The 15,248-nt window shown below is 45.2% G+C and overlaps 1 protein-coding gene across 1 annotated transcript in view; it reads right to left on the bottom strand.

Moving 5' to 3' along the window:
• LOC110513177 (UPF0606 protein KIAA1549L) overlaps nt 1–15,248 on the bottom strand; it is a 150,812-nt gene that overhangs the window by 90,046 nt on the left and 45,518 nt on the right. The window contains exon 2 of the mRNA XM_036981293.1: nt 4,221–4,568. Coding sequence (XP_036837188.1) covers nt 4,221–4,568 — 348 coding nt within the window. The remainder of the gene's footprint in view (nt 1–4,220; nt 4,569–15,248) is intronic.

Below are 15,248 nucleotides of genomic sequence, written 5' to 3' on the forward strand. Positions count from 1 at the left end.
AGAGGATGATGATGTAAGAGCAGGTGACAAAAGGGCAGAGGGTGATGACGTCATACCAGTGGAGGGGAAGACACTTGATGGGGATGGTGAAATCACAGTCAACCCAGAAGTGGATGATGATGTTGAATCAGAACGGTCCATGGAGAGGGAGGACAGACTGGGAGCTGTGGTGGGACTGGACACACTGGTGATGTGAGATTGGTGTGACACGACGGATGATGACGATGTCATTGATAACAAGGCGGAAGATGATGAAGACAATGGTGATGAAGATATCGCTGCTGCTGCTGATGATGAAAATGGTGATGATGATGATCGTGAAGATGGTGATGAAGATGATGGTGATGACGATGACGATGGTGAGGATGATAATGATAGTGATGATGATGATGATGAGGGTGATGATGGCAAGTCTACTTGTACGTTCATTGTTGAGTTAGTATGTCCCGTATCCATAATGACATGATCATGGGGTACAGGGGTATTCAGAACTGTTGCGTCAGAAATAGTGACAGACTCCGACGTGCTAACACTTACATTCCTCTCAGACGCTGTATACTTGCTCTGATGGGCAGATGAGATGTAGATGACGGCTGAAATAGTCACAGAGTTATCAGGTGTGGTAGAGACTGGCATGGACACTGATAATGGTGATGTTACCCCCTCTAACAGGGAAGTGTTGTTCTCTGGCATGGACTCTGATAATGCTGATGTTACCCCCTCTAACAGGGGAGTGTTGTTCTCCGTGGTTCTCTTCTGTGTAGTGGAGGATATAGAAGCCATCAGATTGGCTGGTGTCAAACTCCAGGGCTTGGGTAATGGTGTCACTTTAGAATATGTGACTGATGTGTGTCCAACAAAGGTATCCTCTCTCCCATTTGACATCAGTGTAGCTGCACCAGGGGAGAATGCTCTATCAGGTGAGTGAGAGGAGACAGATGGTAGAGAAAGATACCCTCTACGTCCATTGAGTCCCAGGCTTTTAGTGGAAAGTCCTCCTGTATCAGAGGTTATGGTGTTAAAATATGTAGACCATGTTGTTGAGGACACGCCCATTTTCCTGTCTGTATCAGAATGAGAAAGAGAACTATGCTCACTTATTAATGGTGTCTGTGACGGAGTAGGGTATTCCCTCATGACGGTAGGACTTTCTGACATTGTAGAGAGAACATATTTTCCCCTTGTTGTGCTTTTCGTTCTGTGGGAGACAAGTTTAAGAGGAGTCGGAACAGCCTCTGCAGTGTTAACATATGCAGGGATATCAGTGGGGCGTGGATAAGGAGAACCTTCAGAGTCAGTCCCTCTGGAAATCAAGGAGTCCTCTGTAACATAAGAGGAGGGTGTTGGAGAACTCATTAATGGGGGTGTTCCCTTATAAACATGAACACTTAGGTCTGTGATGTAAGTGGAGGAATCCTCAACTATAGCAGAAAGGGGCCAAACTGAGCCAGTCTCTGTGTTCTCAGCAGGCGTGTGTGTAATATCAGCAGAAGCATCAAGTGGTGTCAGATGTTCAGGTGAACTGGAGTGGACCTGGGCTGTGGAGTGGACCTGGGCTGTGGAGTGGACCTGGGATGTGGAGTGGACCTGGGCTGTGGAGTGGACCTGGGATGTGGAGTGGACCTGGGCTGTGGAGTGGACCTGGGCTGTGGAGTGGACCTGGGCTGTGGAGTGGACCTGGGATGTGGAGTGGACCTGGGATGTGGAGTGGACCTGGGCTGTGGAGTGGACCTGGGCTGTGGAGTGGACCTGGGATGTGGAGTGGACCTGGGCTGTGGAGTGGACCTGGGCTGTGGAGTGTGTTTGAAAAGTGTGATCTGTCTCGCCTGTCGCAGTAGGATCGGGTGAGCCGACAAACAGTGAGGTCCATGTTGAGGACATGTCTCTCTCTGCTGTATCAGGGGACGTTTCAGATAACATTTCAGTTGACATTTCAGAGGAATTTACAGGGGACATTTCAGCTGACTTATCTAGGGACATTTCAGGGGTCATATCAGGGGAACCTACCTCAGACCCTGTGCTAACAGAAATATACAATGGCCTTGTTTGAAACTGGGTTGCTGACGGTGAGGTAGCGCGAGGCGTCGCTAACAGCACTACAGGTCTGTGTGTAGATGTGGTTCCTCTAGAGCCAGACTGGGTCGGTGCATCATCAGTTCTGTGGAGACTAGAGACAGTTGGGTTAAAGTAAGGGTGCTTGGTGGTCAGGATGATGGAGAGGGTGAATTGGGGAACCTGGGGTACTGTTGAGGGACTAGCATGCAGGGTGGGAGAGGTTAACGCCCGTGTCAGGTGCTGAGCTAAAGTTGATGGATCAGTGACAGCAAGTGACATCAGGCCCGTGTCAGAATTCAAAGAAGGAGTCAGCGAGGTTAGAGGGGTCAATCCTGCTTCTCCAAGGGTTACGCTACTAGCAGACATGGGCGAGTCACTCAGTGTTCCAGATACAGAGCTGAGAATGGAGTCACTCAGTGTTCCAGATACAGAGCTGAGAGTGGAGTCACTCAGTGTTCCAGATACAGAGCTGAGAGTGGAGTCACTCAGTGTTCCAGATACAGAGCTGAGAGTGGAGTCACTCAGTGTTCCAGATACAGAGCTGAGAGTGGAGTCACTCAGTGTTCCAGATACAGAACTGAGAGTGGAGTCACTCAGTGTTCCAGATACAGAGCTGAGAATGGAGTCACTCAGTGTTCCAGATACAGAGCTGAGAATGGAGTCACTCAGTGTTCCAGATACAGAGCTGAGAATGGAGTCACTCAGTGTTCCAGATACAGAGCTGAGAGTGGAGTCACTCAGTGTTCCAGATACAGAGCTGAGAGTGGAGTCACTCAGTGTTCCAGATTCAGAACTGAGAGTGGAGTCACTCAGTGTTCCAGATACAGAGGTGACAATGGAGTAACTGAGGGGGTGACTTCTTGTCTGAGCAGTTGAATCCAAGCTGACTTCCCCTCCTGCTCTTCCTCCCTCATCATTATTCCTATTGGGGTCAGGAGCGCTTGGGCTGGTGTGCCCTGTGGCTGTTACTAAATCACTGGGATATGTTGAGCTCTGAGGAGATGCTGTGCTCCAGTAAGAGCCTGTTAACTTAGCCACTGTGGTGTCTGAGCGGGGTGAGCCGGTATCTGACAAGGTTGGTAAGGTGTTAGATGAGATAGGGAAATATGTTGCCGATATTCTGGTCGTCACAGCCGGCGACACACTTGAATCTACAGCATGAGAAGGCACTGAGGTAACTGCTACAGGCCAGGTGCTTCTTAAAAAAGCCGTCTGACTACCTGTCCATGTCTTATCTCTTTTTGCCCTGTTTGGTGTTGCACTGATATATTCCCCTGTGATGAGACTAGGAACTAAATATCCTTGTGGGGGAGTAGGTGGAGGTGACAGCAATGCTGAGCGGACAGTTTGTAATACGCGCTGTTGGCTTTGATTAGCTTGACTGTCCTGAACAGGAGAGGAGAGAAGTAAAGAGCTTGTCTCTCTGTTGTTAGTGAGAACAGTCCTGGTCCGGCGACTGTGTGATGATCGGATGGTTCTGGCTGAAACGTTGAAAGGGACATTTCCAGAGGTAACACTAGTAGAGGTGGAGTGGTTTGGTTCTGTCTTTGCTGGTTTCCATGTTGTGAAAGGGCTGGCGTCTAGTTTGTTTGACGATGTTGTCCTTTGTGTCCCATACAAGTCATGGGATTGAAGCGATGCTGGAGCTGCAGAGTCCTGAGTCCTGACTTGTGATTTGGTGCCACTGGTCTCTGTGGTCACTCCTCCAGTCAGTGATTGGTGAGTGGAGTCAGAGAGGGGAAGTGGTAAGCTGTTTGTGACTGTAAATATATCTACATCTAAACTAATGCTGGATTGGATTGGGGGATTCAATGATGTTTTATTCAGAGGAAACACAGATGACACTGATGAAGCAGTTTGTGTCACACTGACAGGGTTAGACGGGCTTGAGATGTCATAGGATAAAGCAAAGGCTGCTGTTATTAACCATTCAGATGAGGATGCTGGTGATAGTGATGATACTGGTGATGATGGTGATAGTGATGATATTGCTGATGATGATGATGATGGTGGTGATGATGATGATATTGCTGCTGCTGATGGTGGTGATGATGATGATGGTGATGACATTGTTAATGATGATCGTGATGATGGCGATGACATTGCCACTGATGACACTGACATTGATGACGCCCTGGTCTGGTGAAGCATGCTGGGAGTCAAACCTGAGCTGTCAGACAGGTCTCTGCTCGGCTCCACAGAAGAAGAAGAAGAGAAGGGAGCAACCGAAGGCCACAGGCTGGTTTGGTTGTTTTCCTTGGTGATGGTTGGCGAGGCCTTGGATCGGACCAAGCTCAGTGGGTGTTTGTCCGCCAGCAGGGTCAATATGGAGGAGAAGGCAGGCTGCTCTCTCAGGCCCACCCCCTCTGACACAGCCCTGCCATCTGGTTGGACGACTGATAAAGGCTCCTCATCCACCAACAGCAAGCCGGCCAATGGGTGAATGGGATGGGCGGAGGCTGTTGTGTCATTGGGTACATCAGAAGAACCAGAGGCGTCGTAGTTCGTCTCATCTGGAATAGAGCGAAAAGGGAAGCAAGGGGTCAATGCTGGCTACTTAAACCATGGAGGGGTCAATGCTGGCTACTTAAACCATGGAGGGTTCAATGCTGGCTACTTAAACCATGGAGGGGTCAATGCTGGCTACTTAAACCATGGAGGGGTCAATGCTGGCTACTTAAACCATGGAGGGGTCAATGCTGGCTACTTAAACCATGGAGGGGTCAATGCTGGCTACTTAAACCATGGAGGGGTCAATGCTGGCTACTTAAACCATGGAGGGGTCAATGCTGGCTACTTAAACCATGGAGGGGTCAATGCTGGCTACTTAAACCATGGAGGGGTCAATGCTGGCTACTTAAACCATGGAGGGGTCAATGCTGGCTACTTAAACCATGGAGGGGTCAATGCTGGCTACTTAAACCATGGAGGGGTCAATGCTGGCTACTTAAACCATGGAGGGGTCAATGCTGGCTACTTAAACCATGTAGGGGTCAATGCTGGCTACTTAAACCATGGAGGGGTCAATGCTGGCTACTTAAACCATGGAGGGGTCAATGCTGGCTACTTAGACCATGGAGGGGTCAATGCTGGCTACTTAAACCATGGAGGGGTCAATGCTGGCTACTTAAACCATGGAGGGGTCAATGCTGGCTACTTAAACCATGGAGGGGTCAATGCTGGCTACTTAAACCATGGAGGGGTCAATGCTGTCTACTTAAACCATGGAGGGGTCAATGCTGGCTACTTAAACCATGGAGGGGTCAATGCTGGCTACTTAAACCATGGAGGGGTCAATGCTGGCTACTTAGACCATGGAGGGGTCAATGCTGGCTACTTAAACCATGGAGGGGTCAATGCTGGCTACTTAAACCATGGAGGGGTCAATGCTGGCTACTTAAACCATGTAGGGGTCAATGCTGGCTACTTAAACCATGGAGGGGTCAATGCTGGCTACTTAAACCATGGAGGGGTCAATGCTGGCTACTTAAACCATGGAGGGGTCAATGCTGGCTACTTAAACCATGTAGGGGTCAATGCTGGCTACTTAAACCATGTAGGGGTCAATGCTGGCTACTTAAACCATGGAGGGGTCAATGCTGGCTACTTAAACCATGGAGGGGTCAATGCTGGCTACTTAAACCATGTAGGGATCAATGCTGGCTACTTAAACCATGGAGGGGTCAATGCTGGCTACTTAAACCATGGAGGGGTCAATGCTGGCTACTTAAACCATGGAGGGGTCAATGCTGGCTACTTAAACCATGTAGGGGTCAATGCTGGCTACTTAAACCATGTAGGGGTCAATGCTGGCTACTTAAACCATGGAGGGGTCAATGCTGGCTACTTAAACCATGGAGGGGTCAATGCTGGCTACTTAAACCATGTAGGGGTCAATGCTGGCTACTTAAACCATGGAGGGGTCAATGCTGGCTACTTAAACCATGTAGGGGTCAATGCTGGCTACTTAAACCATGTAGGGGTCAATGCTGGCTACTTAAACCATGGAGGGGTCAATGCTGGCTACTTAAACCATGGAGGGGTCAATGCTGGCTACTTAAACCATGTAGGGGTCAATGCTGGCTACTTAAACCATGGAGGGGTCAATGCTGGCTACTTAAACCATGGAGGGGTCAATGCTGGCTACTTAAACCATGGAGGGGTCAATGCTGGCTACTTAAACCATGTAGGGGTCAATGCTGGCTACTTAAACCATGGAGGGGTCAATGCTGGCTACTTAAACCATGGAGGGGTCAATGCTGGCTACTTAAACCATGGAGGGATCATTTTAAAGTTGCACAAAGTTTCAGAGTGAGAGTGTGTCATTTTCTTTCCATTTAGAGCAAAACCATTCAAACACTTTTTCCATTTTGCCTGGGATTCAGCAATGAGTTATTTGAAGAGAGAGAATAGCAATCAGAGTCCTTACACTGCAGGAGCCATTGAGAATCTAAAACCCCTTTCATCCCCTGAATAGAAATGTTGATGCTTCCCCTCATCATTTAGAAAGCATTGAAGACTAACAGTGTCAGACACATTTCAGTCTTAAAGCACATTCATTCACGTTGTAATTCACAGTTGAATTACCTAGTGTGTATACTAGATTGAAGCTAACGTGACCAAAGGGCTGAAATTGTATGAAATGTCCTCTGAATCATGTACATGCATTAAAAACATCTTGATGTCTATTATAAAAATAATCTTATTAAACCTGTATTTTTATTTTTTTTTTTTTTTTTTTACCTCAAATCGTTTTAAAGTACTAATGTCACAGAGAGAGACATCTGGTTCAGGTGTCACAAACAAGCTGGCAGTGATAACAGCTCTAAGATGGCCGTCCGGCTGTGAGGCTGGCACTAGTCCCCCCCCCCCTCCTCTCCATTCTCAGCACGTCCCCAAACATCTGTCTGGGGGGGTTCTTTTATTCATTTCTATAGATTTACAAGCCTGTCACATCACCTGCTGTATGTTTCACCTGGCAAGGTGGGTGCATCCAGCTAATGCACACACACACACACACACACACACACACTTTTTAATACTCAAATCTTGAAAATCAATGTTAAGATCATCATGTCTCCCACAGACAAGTATCCTATCTACTAAAACTGCCTTGTACCACACGTTTAAACTGACACAGACCATTTGATTTGTTTTAACACCAGGTAGTTCTACTCAATACCCACCCACACAGATCAGGACTGTTTTACAATACCCACCCACACAGATCAGGACTGTTTTACAATACCCACCCACACAGATCAGGACTGTTTTACAATATCCCCACACACACACCCACACAGATCAGGACTGTTTTACAATACCCACCCACACAGATCAGGACTGTTTTACAATACCCACCCACACAGATCAGGACTGTTTTACAATACCCACCCACACAGATCAGGACTGTTTTACAATACCCACCCACACAGATCAGGACTGTTTTACAATACCCACACACACACACCAGGACTGTTTTACAACACACACACACACACACACACACACACACACACACAGATCAGGACTGTTTTACAATACACACACACAGATCAGGACTGTTTTACAACACACACACACACACACACAGATCAGGACTGTTTTACAATACACACACACACACACACACATACACACACAGATCAGGACTGTTTTACAACACACACACACACACACACACACACACACACACACACACACACACACCAGGACTGTTTTACAATATACACACACACACAGATCAGGACTGTTTTATAATACCCACACACACACACCAGGACTGTTTTACAATACCCACACACACACAGATCAGGACTGTTTTACAATACACACACACACACACACACACACACACACACACACACACACACACACACACACACACACACACACACACACACACACAGATCAGGACTGTTTTACAATACACACACACACACACACACACACACAGATCAGGACTGTTTTACAACACACACACACACACACACACGCACACACACACACACACACAGATCAGGACTGTTTTACAATATACACACACACACACACACACAGATCAGGACTGTTTTATAATACCCACACACACACACCAGGACTGTTTTACAATACCCACACACACACCGATCAGGACTGTTTTACAATACCCACACACACACACCAGGACTGTTTTACAATACACACACACACATACAGAGATCAGGACTGTTTTACAATACCCACACACACAGATCAGGACTGTTTTACAATACACACACACATGGAGATTGGGACTGTTGTACAATACCCCCCCACACACACACAGAGAGCAGGACTATTTTACAATACCTACACACACAGATCAGGACTGTTTTACAATACACACACACATGGAGATTGGGACTGTTGTACAATACCCCCCCACACACACACAGAGAGCAGGACTATTTTACAATACCTACACACACAGATCAGGACTGTTTTACAATACCCACACACACACATACCAGGACTGTTTTACAATACCCACACACAGAGAGGGATTTTTTACATACCCAGCAGAGGGGCATAACATTTCTCATAAACTCTGCATCGAACAAAAGTAATCTAAAAACTATTTTTTTCCCAGACATTTTCCCACTGTTAAATTACAATTGTAACGGGATATCATAAACATGCATAAGCTCAGTGAAATGCCAATATCGACAGCCACTTGTTTTCAATGCATTCTGAAATGTCACCGATACCCTCAGACAATTCATATCACATGTCCATATAAGTGGGTTCCAAGACAGACCATCTTAATAACTGAGAGGGAGGTTGATAAACAGTTTAAAACCTTTATTCATTACACATAATAAACCCCCTTCACACTTCATTAATTTGAGCCTGCACTTAACATGTTTTGATGTTATTTGAGAGAGTAAGTGCTAGTTTAAGTCACTCTATAAATACATGTGAAAAAACAGATAGATATCAGGCTAAAGGCCCAATAAAGGTTTTGCCACTATGAGAGAACCCAGGATCTACTGCCTGTCACCATTCCAACATGAGAGAACCCAGGATCTACTGCCTGTCACCATTCCAACATGAGAGAACCCAGGATCTACTGCCTGTCACCATTCCAACATGTGAGAACCCAGGATCTACTGCCTGACACCATTCCAACATGAGAGAACCCAGGATCTACTGCCTGTCACCATTCCAACATGAGACAACCCAGGATCTACTGCCTGTCACCATTCCAACATGAGACAACCCAGGATCTACTGCCTGTCACCATTCCAACATGAGAGAAATCTTCCTTTCCTGACCCCCCTCTGGTCTGCTGGATGGGGGCTGGTCTGGAGCGGAGGTGTGGGGTCCACCTGCAGTTTGTCACCTGCTCCGAGACAGCTGAGCATATGGGACACAGCCACAGAAGAGAGGAAAGGAGAGGACAGAGAGGGGCGAGTAGAGAGGTATAATGGAATAAAGAGAAAAGCATATGGGACAGAGTTGATGGCAAAATTGGAAAATGTCATTTAAACTGTTGTTCTGTCTTCCTGAGGACAATCACTGTCCCTCTAATTGTCTGAAGCTGCTGTAGTTCAGTTGGTGCCTGTTAGTACAGTGCTATAGACTCTGAGGCCTGGCTACTGAATGACTGTGAATGACAATTACAGCTCTTTGTCCCCACAATGCTGACACACAGAGACAGGCTGCATCCTAACAGTTCTAAAGTTACTGTATCATGGACTATAGTACCGTATCTAGAGTCTAACAGGCTGTAGAGAGGTCTGTATCATGGACTATAGTACCGTATCTGGAGTCTAACAGACTGTAGAGAGGTCTGTATCATGGACTACAGTACCGTATCTAGAGTCTAACAGACTGTAGAGAGGTCTGTATCATGGACCATAGTACCGTATCTAGAGTCTAACAGACTATCTGTAGTCTAACAGACTGTATAGAGGTGGGTGGGAAGTTCAACATCTGGCAAATGGAGGTTAACGAAACAAAACAACCACTTTCTTTGGACGTGTGGCCTAATGAACTTTTCACCATTCCCTACTCCTACATTGGTCCATATTCTTATGACGGAGATATCAATATCAACAATTATGCTACAGTGCAGTACGCCATTGTCCCTCTACATTCAAATATGGTGAAACAATTACTGACAACCCCAAAACGGAAAGGTTAGCCATGTGCAAAGTGAAGAGGTAATGGTGTCCAATAGGAAAAAAGACATCTGTGATTATGATGCATACAATTTCTGACCGTGGGACAGGAGCTTACAGGAACAAGCTGACTGAGCCCTGTCCCTCTCTGGGCATCTCTGCAGACACACAAACAAGATACAGACCTCATTTCCACAGTCTATTTATTCCCCAGCCAGCCAGCCAGCGGTGCCATCTCTGAGCAGCCAGGACTGAGACGTGACACTGCCAGGGTTGAGGCGGCGGGCGCTCAGCCTCTCATATATTCACCACTTCTTCTATTCACCTCTGACTCACCGCCTTTCCCTGTTTTTCAGCTTCCTTTCTTTTCCTTCCACTATATACAGGAAGCAGATTGTCTTCAATAATAGGACAGAGTGACAGTGGTGGAATGAGGAGGTAGCCTGGTCCCAGATCTGACTCTGAGACAACCAGACAGGGGACTGAGGAGGTAGCCTGGTCCCAGATCTGACTCTGAGACAACCAGACAGGGTACTGAGGAGGTAGCCTGGTCCCAGATCTGACTCTGAGACAACCAGACAGGGGACTGAGGAGGTAGCCTGGTCCCAGATCTGACTCTGAGACAACCAGACAGGGGACTGAGGAGGTAGCCTGGTCTCAGAGCTATATGCTTTAGCCACAACCATTGTAATATTGTATGTTCACATAACACATCTATACATATGGGAGGGAATGACAATGATGGTCACAATGATATTCTGGCATGACAATGTAAGTATTTTAGATTCTTAGTCTGAGGAGATCTGCGACCAGGCTACCTTCCCAGTCTTTTTGGAAGGGGACTGGAGACAAGTCCTCTCCTCTCTGGGGTGAGAAGGGTGGGATGACAGTTCGGGTGGGATGACAGTTCAATTGATTTCTGTAGCGCTATATGCAAATAAAGTCAATGAGGCACACGTCAGTGGGTGTGCGAGATAACACACACATACACGTAACGCACACACAGGCCTACTGGGATCACCCAGACTCAGTTTCATATCATTACACAAAAAGTTGACAACCATAAATAGACATTATAAACAAGTGCATAACATTCTAACCCACAACTCTGCGTTTGTGTGACAATACATTCACAGTAGGCTATAATACAACACATTGTAAAGATGACTGAATGCCGACTTTTTCACAATTACTGTATGGATTATAGCACCACTTCAAGGATGATGTAATTTTCCCTCCGGCAGAGTGAACGTTCTGTAAAGACTGGTTTAGGAGGAGAAACCCCCAAATGGTCCTTAGACAGTGGTGGTGGATAGTACATTTGAGACAAGGGATTTGAGACATATGAACTACATGAAAAGAATAGGCAAAAAAGGCATCCAACTGCTTAGCAAACCACATGGAAACAATTGCTGTGTGTGTGGCCAAAACCTCCTAGTAATTTTAATGTATTCATTTGGCTGGAGGAGAGGTTGAATGTTCCTACACAGATTGGTGGGGAGAGTAGAGGGCAGTGCCAGTGACCACTGAGGTGTAGATAACACAGTGGTCTGGGAGGATGTCACAAGCTGAGCACTGTGGTTTTGTCCTCTTGTCCTGCAGACCCGGATGGCAACACCCCAGCAGGTTGAGACAAGCAACAGCTGCAAGCCTGGAACCCAGCCCATTGGTTAAAACAACACTGTTGATATGCACATAGCTCCACCTAGTCAAACTGTTGACAGAGAGATGGGCTATAACATCCTGACCTGTCATTTGTTGATTCACTTTTTGGTCTTCCGGTTGTCATGACGTGGCCCTCTTTGGGTATAACGAGTGCCTTCCCCCTCTCTCCCTCTTACACCCAGGTTCTGTTATCTCAGGTCGTAAATTCCTGGAGGAGACTCTCTCCCTCATGCAGTATAGAAAGAGAAATCTTCACAGTAGAACAAAGGAACTTCTTCTACATCACAGAACTTGAGAACTGAACAATGTCTATGTTTTGGAGAATGTGTAAACGGTCGGTGGAGAATCCAGCTACGACCGGTCCACTTTGTTAAACTTCACTAGGGTAGGGGGCACTATTTTCACTTCTGGATGAAAAGTGTGCCCAAAGTAAACTGCCTGCTACTCAGGCCCAGAAGCTAAGATATGCATATAGATTTGGATAGAAAACACTGTACAGTTTCCAGAACTGTTAAAATGATGTCTGTGAGTATAACAGAACTGATTTGGCAGGTGGAAACCTGAGAAAAATCCATCCAGGAAGTGGGATTTCTTTATTTTTGTAGTTTTCTATTGAATGTCATTACAGTATCCATTGACTTAGGACTCATATTGCACTTCCTATTGCTTCCACTTGATGTCAACAGTCTTTAGAAATTGTTTCAGGCTTGTATTCTGAAAAATGAGGGAGTAAGACCTCTCTGAATGAGTGGACACTACAGTGTCTCAGAGCTTTTTCATACGCGCGACCGAGAGCGCGCCTTTCTTGTTTACCTTATATTGACAACAACGTTGTCCGGTTGAAATATTATTGATTATTATGACTAAAAACAACATGAGGATTGATTATAACCATCATTTGACATGTTTCTACGAACTTTACTATTTGGATTTTTCATCTGCCTGTTGTGACTGCGTTTGAGCCTGTGGATTACTGAACAAAACCCGCGAACAAAACTGAGGTTTTTGGATATAAACATGGACTTTATCGAACAAAACAAACATTTATTGAGTAAATGGGAGTCTTGTGAGTGAAAACAAATGAAGATCATCAAAGGTAAGTGATTAATATTATCACTATTTCTGACTTGTGTAACTCCTCTACTTGACTTGTTACTGTTTGTAATGATTTGTCTGCTGGGTTCTGTTCTCAGATAATCGCATGGTATGCTTTCGCCGTAAAGCCTTTTTGAAATCTGACACCGTGGTTGGATTAACAAGAAGTTAATCTTTAAACCGATGTATAACACTTGTATGTTTTATGAATTTTTATAATGAATATTTCTGTTTTTGAATTTGGCGCTCTGCAATTTCACTATATGTTGGCCAGGTGGGACGCTACCGTCCTACGTACCCTAGTGAAGTTAATGTTTGTGACCTCATTGAGAGACAATACAGCCACATTACCATAACTCTGTTTATACAAGAGTCTCCGTTATGAGATTTGCATCTAATTATTGTATAAAATGAATGAGTAAAGATGAAACTATTTGTGAAGTTATGTAATGTGATTTTAAACTGTTTAATGAAAAATAATCCAATTCCCTTTAAAGTTAACTAAGTCATTGGCCCGTCCCATGAGCACAGACATTGATCTGGCATCATGGGACAGCCTTTTCTGGTGTTCCGGAAAAAAAACCCTACCTAGAGAAATCATCTTGAGACCATGCGTACCTCGATTACCGAGAGGGCTAAAGTTTGAGGAGAGACCTTTCGTTCCTCGGTCATCTGAGGGAGCTAAGGTTGTAACGGTTGTTGAATTCCTAACCAAACCATGTGGAGCATTGGCTACACTGGTGGAAATGGTTAAATTCTGAGACTATCGATACCGACAGAATAAGAGCAAATCTTCGATACTAATTACTAGTCTGCAGCTAGAATTTATGTCGACCTGGAATGCGAAGACCGACAACCGCCGAAACATCTATTCTATAAGAACATTTCTGAATGGGACTCTGAAGTATCCATTCTAACCACGAAAGATTCCAGGGACACAAAGAGAAGTTCAGATTAACTTTCCAACAGAAAGACGGACGATTCCAACAGAGATCCCGACGACACACTGAGCGTAAATATATATATTGATTGCAATTATTCCCGAATGAGTGAGCGTTCATGTGCAAAGGATTAGTATTTCTATCAATATAATTATCAACTGTGTAGTGTCTTTTGTCTTTTGCGCCCTTCTCAGTCCCTTTGTCTACCAAGCCACCATACCGGTTAAGTCCACTAGGGCACATCCTCTATCATTTCCTTATCTACTTTGTTTGTTTATGCATTTCTGTGATTATTTAGTTAGTTAGTAAATAAATGATTAAGACAATTGATATATGGATGATTCATACTGAAGGCTGGGTTCGTGCAGATAACCACCAATTTACGACGTTTGGAATGAGACTAACGTGAGGTAAATAATAATTAATTAATTAGAACACTAATTGATCAGATATTAAAATATCTCAAAAGTTGTGGTAGGAAAATTATAACTTTGTAATCTGAAGATTTTCCTTGGTGCCCCAACTTGCTAGTTAATTACATTTACATGATTAGTTTAATCACGTAAATATAATTACAGAAAATTGATTTGATAAAATAACAGTCTTCACTTTAATGATACCAAAGACACGACACGGCCTTCCATTGATTGATTGATTCATTTGATAGAGTGCAATGTCTCTTTCCTCTCCTTTTTTATTTGGATGAAGGGATGCAGAAAACCAATCCCACACAGATAGCAGAGGGAATGAGCAGAGTGCTGGACCGGACACTGATTCAGGAGGAGCTGACAGGACACTGATTGAAGAGCTGACAGGACACTGATTCAGGAGGAGCTGATAGGACACTTTCCAGGATGCTCCACTCTAGTGACAGTCACAGTGGCTGGACTCACTGTCCAGGAGTCTGATCCCAGATCTGACTCTGAGACAACCAGACAGGGGACTGGGGAGGAGGCCTGGTCCCAGAGCTATATGCTTTAGCCACAACCATTGTAATATTGTATGTACACATAACACATCTATACATATGGGAGGGAATTACAATGATAGTCACAATGATATTCTGGCATGACAATGTAAGTATTTTAAATTCTTAGTCTGAGGAGATCTGGGACCAGGCTACCTTCCCAGTCTTTTTGGAAGGGGACTGGAGACAAGTCCTCTCCTCTCTGGGGTGAGAAGGGTGGGATGACAGTTCAATTGATTTCTGTCGCGCTATATGCAAATGAAGTCAATGAGGCACACGTCAGTGGGTGTGTGAGATAACACACACATACACATAACGCACACACAGGCCTACTGGGATCACCCAGACTCAGTTTCATATCATTACACAAAAAGTTGACAA

This window comes from Oncorhynchus mykiss, chromosome 6 (assembly GCF_013265735.2).
Source record: "Oncorhynchus mykiss isolate Arlee chromosome 6, USDA_OmykA_1.1, whole genome shotgun sequence".
Classification (NCBI taxonomy): Eukaryota; Metazoa; Chordata; class Actinopteri; order Salmoniformes; family Salmonidae; genus Oncorhynchus; species Oncorhynchus mykiss.